This window comes from Colossoma macropomum, unplaced genomic scaffold (genome assembly GCF_904425465.1).
Source record: "Colossoma macropomum unplaced genomic scaffold, Colossoma_macropomum, whole genome shotgun sequence".
NCBI lineage: Eukaryota > Metazoa > Chordata > Actinopteri > Characiformes > Serrasalmidae > Colossoma > Colossoma macropomum.
In genome coordinates this window covers 22,445,706-22,452,499 of record NW_023494799.1, presented here as the reverse complement: position 1 = coordinate 22,452,499, position 6,794 = coordinate 22,445,706, and the positions used below count along the sequence as shown (strand labels likewise).

The 6,794-nt window shown below is 39.7% G+C and overlaps 1 protein-coding gene across 1 annotated transcript; it reads right to left on the bottom strand.

Moving 5' to 3' along the window:
* Positions 1-1,825: 1,825 nt before the first annotated feature.
* Positions 1,826-6,666, bottom strand: rplp2l (ribosomal protein, large P2, like). Its single transcript, XM_036587114.1, has 5 exons — positions 6,595-6,666; positions 5,466-5,589; positions 5,298-5,346; positions 3,304-3,399; positions 1,826-1,947 (listed from the first exon to the last, which is right to left on the bottom strand). The coding sequence occupies exons 2-5, from the start codon at positions 5,586-5,588 to the stop codon at positions 1,868-1,870; spliced, it is 348 nt and encodes a 115-aa protein (XP_036443007.1). The 5' UTR covers position 5,589; positions 6,595-6,666; the 3' UTR covers positions 1,826-1,867.
* Positions 6,667-6,794: the final 128 nt, after the last annotated feature.

The window sequence follows — 6,794 nt, the reverse complement described above, 5'->3', positions numbered from 1 at the left end:
TGTACAAATGTTTAAAATGTAATATCACTGAGTTTACATGCACTTAATAATCCGATAACTGCAGGAAATCAGATTTTGTCAGTAATCTGATCAACACGTTTACGTGCACTTGAATAATCAGATAATTGGGAAACTCCGGATCTACATGAGTTAGACAGTAATCAGATTTCTTTGGGCCAATAAATTCAAAGAATAAGGTAAGACATAATGTCAAACATCGTGTCAGTATACATGAAAATATGAACATACTAGAAAATGAAGAATATTTAAATCCTTCATTTCGTCAAGCATGTAGCTGGGTTCAGTGTCGCTGCCATCTCGCGGTAACACTGCTTGCTTATTTCTGGTACCGCCGTCTGTTTTCACACGTGCGCAGACTGAGAAATCCGAAAGAAATCAGGGCAAGAGTTTACATGCACCGAGAAATCTCATTACTGAGCTAACATCCAGCTCTCATTATCGGATGTCTAGACCTTGCTCTAAACTGAAAAACATCAGTGTGCCGTTTACTTGACCATTTAAATAATCAGATAACTGCAAAAATCCAATTATGATTGGATTATTGAGTGCATGTAAAGGCAGTCGAATTCTGGTCTAAATGTGTAATTGTAATATCTGACCATCTTCCATATGCAGTGTAGAAGAGAATTTGCGCAGGGTCTTATTGGTTATGGACACGAGGAGGCAGCAGCTGACCAGTGGCCAATCAGTGGGGTCCAGGGCAGCCAGTACTGAACCCAAAACAGCAACCGGACTTCCACTATAAAACATTGTAACTGACAGGCGGCATCTCAAACATCATTTCTATTTCGTTTTTTTCTTGTATCCAGAAATAAGAATGGCATACTTACTATTAACATGAATTGACAAGAATTGTGGTTCAGCTTGGCCACACTTATTATCTGGCTATGATGTTCAAATCTTTTGGTTTACACATCCTTAATACTTAAACAGCTATAGACACAACTTCATCAAAAGTAACAGATTAAGGAGATATGGCCAAACTGAATAAAGCCAGAGTTAAGATGTAAAATGCTGCATTAGAGATAGCCTCAATTTTTCCACTTCAATCCTGAAATGCACCTTGACTAGGTTGTTAGATTAACATTTCTGGATAATTAAATGTTTAAGATGTAAACACTTATTCAGAGCAGTTTGGTGTGAAATACTCCATTCTAGATAGTCAGAAATGTTCAGTGGTGGTGCTAGGAACCACCTCTAAAAGCTCCCTCTCAAAGTTATTACATGAAATGGTCATGCATACACTGCCTGATGCCCGACACATTGTTTACAAAAGTTTTGAGATGGCTCCTAGTCTTAAACATGGATTTTTAAAATTCTTTCATAGCAGATATACATGCAGTGCATCCTTATGCCAAATGGCCTTTTCAGATTCATCACTATTTTACCATCAACATTCCATATAAGCTCAGATGATGTCTAGGTTCACTGGTGGTTTTGGATAGAAAATAAAATGGCTGTGTTATAGTCATGGCAACCCCTGGTTCCTATCACCACCACTGTAAAGAAAGCTGAGTCTCTACAATCAACCATTTCACACCAAAACACTCTGAAAGACTTTACATCTCAAATGCTGAGTGCTACAGAACTGCTGTTGCTACTAAAGGGGCAGAAAATGACCGTCCACTGAGATCTGCTGTGCAGTTTATGAACAAGTCTAAAAAGTAACTACAAATAAATAAAAAAAAAGTCTGGTGCAGTTGTGCTGACGATATATTTGAACCTGTAAAATCATTAAAGAATGGTGCATAATGTGAACAGATGACACCCAGATTCACAACAAATCCCAGACAAACAACCAAGAATTTTTTTAACAAATTCTTTATTCTGGTCCCAATGAGACTGTTTAGTCGAACAGCCCGAATCCCATGTCGTCATCGGATTCCTCGGACTCCTCTTTCTTCTCCTCCTTCTTCTCCTCAGCCGCTGCGGAACAAAACAAAAAAGTGGTAGGCAACACCTTCACATACCAGCCAATTCAATCTAAACAGGTTAAGACTGCAACAGTTCCAACCCATTTAAACACTGTTCCTCCTTGTTCTAAATCCTATGCAAGTGTAGCACAGCTGATTCATTCACAAAGCTCTTTTGTGTTCTTCAAACAGAATAACTGCCCCTGCATACTTTGGTAAAGTAACATGAAACCCATCATAAGCACAGTCCAAGTATAGAGGGTGAAAGGAAAAGGATTTAGCACCATCTAGTGGCTGAGCAGTCAGCAGCAGGGACAGTTGTAGAATGAACACTGCTGCATTTGGCTGCACAATCAGAAAAAATACTGGTGCTACATCTACACTCTTCCTGGGTTCTTTAGTAAAGAGATTGGTTCTATATAGAATAAAAACAATTTGCATGATTAAAAGGTTCTTTGCATGGTGAAATGGTTCTTCAGATTGATGGAGAATGTGCTATAAATGGTTCCATATAGCACCCGAAAGGATTCTTCTACTGTTACAATGTCAAGCTTGTAACAATGGAAAAACCCTTTTGGGTGCTATACAGAACCATTTTAATTTCATTCATGAACATTTTCCATCATTCTGAAATACTTTCATGATGCAAAGAACTAATCATGCAAATGGTTCTGTGTTCATGGTTCTATGTAGAACCACTGTCTTTTCTAAAGAACCACTACGAACCATTTAAGAGTGTAGTTATGAAAAAAAACAGCAAGACAATATTGGATGTTTTGATTTTGGTGAATGTAGAGGTTCAGGCTGCATCATGCAACTCAGCTTGCTCCAATCAGGATTACGCTCACCTATGTCTACATATGATACTACAGCTGACATTAGTCTTATTCTTATGCATAATTGACAAAGCACTCAAAGTAACAGGAAATTACAGATGTAAATTTTCACATTAATACCATCAGGGACAGTTTGTGTATGAGAGGCTTTAATTGTTTGACTTTTTTGGTATTACAGATATTACTTTTTTGGCTGTATCCCTTCTGAAGTTTTGCTTTTTAATGGGAATTTGCAACAGTTCAATGATATGAATAAATATTTCAAGTTCAGAAGATTAATTTTATATCTTCAGTAAACTTATAAAGCACTTCTCTATACGCAAGTAAATAATGCCCTCACATTTTGCCTTCAACTAAGCTGCTCAAAGTTCACACTGAATTTCTTTATTTTGGGTTTACGGGGTTTGCGAAACCCAGATTTTGAAAATTAGATCAGAGCAAGTGATTGTTTCCTGAAATGGTCTGAATGATGCAGTATGAGCATCACTACCTACAAACTCTGAAATCGAGGTCCGTAATAAGAAGTCACAAACCTGCAGCAGGTGCAGCAGCTCCTCCAGCGGCGGGTGCAGCAGAGGTGGCTACAGCCACAGCGCCACCAGCAGGCATGCTGGCCAGTTTACCATAGCCTGGCAGAGAGAGAACACATCAACATTAGAAAACAATATAGCCATCAACATAACATTAAAGAAACAAGTCCAAATATGGGCATGATCTCTAAATATTTAAGGTAGTCGTACTGATGAAAGCTCCACAATTTTGTTCCATTTTTCTAATGCTGATAGCATGCCCAAAGACCTGCTCAGTTTACGTTAGGATAAAATGACTGCAACAAGGGTAAACGAGCATGCTGCAACAGAATGGGGGCAAAGGTCTGCACTACTGTGGTATTCCTATACAGCAGGGGTGCACAACTCCAGTCCAGGAGGGCCGGTGTTCAGCACAGTTTGGTGATTTACCTCCTCAAACACACCTGATTGCACTTCTGTTAATTGCCAGCTTGAGTAACCTCTAAGCTGTGTGGGACACCGGCCCTCCAGGACTAGAGTTGTGCAGCCCTGCACCACAGTATCTTGTGGCGCAGGACTAATTTTCAGTACTGTGGGCGGAAGCGAGTGGATAACCAGCCCACTGCAGGTGGGAGTGGGACAAAGCACGCATGAAGAGAAATTCCTGCAAATTAATGAATAGCCTAAATAAAGCAGAACAATCACTACATTTAATTATATATAAAATGATAACTGTAAAACAATTGTAATTAATGTAAAGAGTTGTAAAGCTACCGAAATCTTGCAGGAGCGGGACTGAAAACAGCCCTATGCAGACCTCTAACAGAGGATGTCTTGTATCTTATTGGACACAAATGGAAAGCATTTGGTCCTAAATTATAATTGTGTCACATTAGTTAACTTTTTCTTTCTGTAGTTAACCACATGCCATGCATGATGGACTTCGCCAGTCCAGCTAAATCATTTAAAGCCTTCCTAGTGCCCACTGACAAGTTAGTATTAGCCCTACTGAACAAAGCATGCTTTTTTGTCCAAGATTTGTTTTTTTTTTTATAGCCTACAATGCTGAATGGGTAAGACTACCATAAGGTTTGAAAACAAAGCATGTACAGATGGCATGCCCCATCTTTGAGATCTACCACCTTGGAGAATTCAGATCCAGATATGAGCAAAAGCTCTGCAGGGTGGAAGATCACCAGGACTGGGCAGCCCTGATTTAAAAGATCCAATTTAACTCCTTGAACCCTAGACCAAGTTATTAAGCCAAGAGTGCCCAATCCTGGTCCTGGAGATCTTCCACCCTGCAAAGCTCTGCTCCAACCCTCATTTAACACACCTGATCAGGGTAATGAAGGATTTCAGGAGCATCTGACTGTTAGGCTCTGTTCAGACTGCAGGCAAATCAGATTTATTTTTCCTCAAATCAAGCCAGTGACTGTGACGTTGGGAGCATCACAAAAGACACTTTAAAATCTGTAAAAATCTGACTGGAATCACATTTTAAACCAGCTCTAAACATGGTTTGGAACAGATATGCAAAAGTCAGATTGTGTTTTTCGCATTCCAAACAAATCAATCTGGATATACCTTTAAAACACACAAAAAAAAAAACAGATTTGGACTGGCAGTCTGAATAAGGCCTTAGAGCAAGATGTGTTATATCTGAACTCTCTAGGGTGGTAGCTCTCCAGGTCCACCACAGAGCACCCCTACATTAAGCTAAACAAAGTATTATCCAGTAATTTCTGTGAACAATCTTACTATATACAACTATGAAACAAATTATGTAGGTATGAGAGTGAAAATCCTTAGGGTTGGAAAGTCAGAAACAGCCATCTTGCATCGTACATTGAAAATGAGATCTCCCATTAAAACATGCTGGGGGGACCCTGGCTTAAAGAGGTTGCAGGGGGTGGAAAGTTGCATACTGACAATATATAGTCTAAACAGCAAAAGAGACACTTGTCTTCTACAATCTGATAAACTAGTTTTAATGGTGGCTTCTACACAGCACTCACCTTGGGCAATCACATCCTCAACTTTCTTGCCACTGAGTTCTGACACGACCTGGTTTAAAACAAAAAAAAAAAAGAAATGATGCAAAATATTCAAACCAGGCTTTTACTAATCTTCTACATTCTGTTCTTAGTTACTGGAGATTTCCAACAGCTGCAGAAAAGTCTTACCTTGTTCATGCGAGTCTCATCAGCCTCAATGCCAACGCTCTCCAGGATCTTCTTGATGTCAGTGGCACTGGGGTTGTCCTTGCCCCCGAGGGCAGCGAGCAGGTAAGCAGCAACGTAACGCATTCTAAGAACACATCAGGTGAAAAATTTACATTTAGAAAAGTGTCAATTACAAACTGCCGCCTGTCAAAGCACAGGTCCTACACAGTGTATAGTAACGGTGTTAGTCACTACAATCAACACATCAACAAGTTTCCAGCTCATCATGTAATCTACCTGCACTGTAACCAGGCATAAGAGCAAGAAACAATACACAGCACAAAAACAACAGGATAAGGAATGAAAAATGCTCAATTATACTGCAACCACTCAATACAGCATTTTTAACTCTAAATAAAATTATAGGACCAGTACACAAGTTAATAAATGTGAAGTGACATAAGAATAAATAGGAGAATAAATACATATAAGGGTAAGAATGAAAAGAATTAACCCACAAATGACTTACAAAATAACTCATTTACTTCTTTTTCAAACCTTTTAGGAATTAGGAATTAGAATTTTTAGTAAGGAAATCTAGCCAATCCTTTGAGAACAATATATTGTAACCTAGTCCTGCCACTGGCCCGCACATACTGAAAAGTTAACGTTTTACATGAAGCAAAATTGGCATTTCATTCGATTTTTTTCCATTCCACCTTAAGTGGTGTAACGTTAGCAGTTCCAGTCCGTCCCACTAAGCACCAGCATTCAACTGCTGGGACCTTTAAGGTGGAACGACAAATTCAAAAAACAAGCAGCCGAACATCAGCTTCCGAGTTTACATCACTTTAAAGACATTTTCGGCCCCAAAGGAAGAAATACACATACACACACACCACAAACTGCTATTATATTCCGTATTGATACTGTACAGAAACCTTAACACACACGTGTTCGAGAGAAGCTAAAGCTAACGCTAACATTCTCCGCATGAGAAACGGTCTTCAACAACGTTTTCCGCTCATTTCAGCGCTTCTCTGCTCGAACAGTTCTCGGTAAATGAGTGCAGTGTCTCTTTAGACAGTAATAAACTCAATTTTATCAGTTTTACTCGTTATTTTGGATTATTTTCAGAGCGCTCTCTCACCTAGCGCTCCACCACACAGGCCTCCAACAAACGGAAAAGGAAGAGCGAAGGACCGGAAACCGGGAAAACCAGCCGCGGCGCTGACGTCATTGTAAAACGTGAAATGTTATTGGTGGACATCCACTCATCGGGCGGAGTCTCTCTCTCTCTCGCGCTCTCTCTCTCTCTCTCTCTCTCTCTCTCTCTCTCTCTCTCTCTCT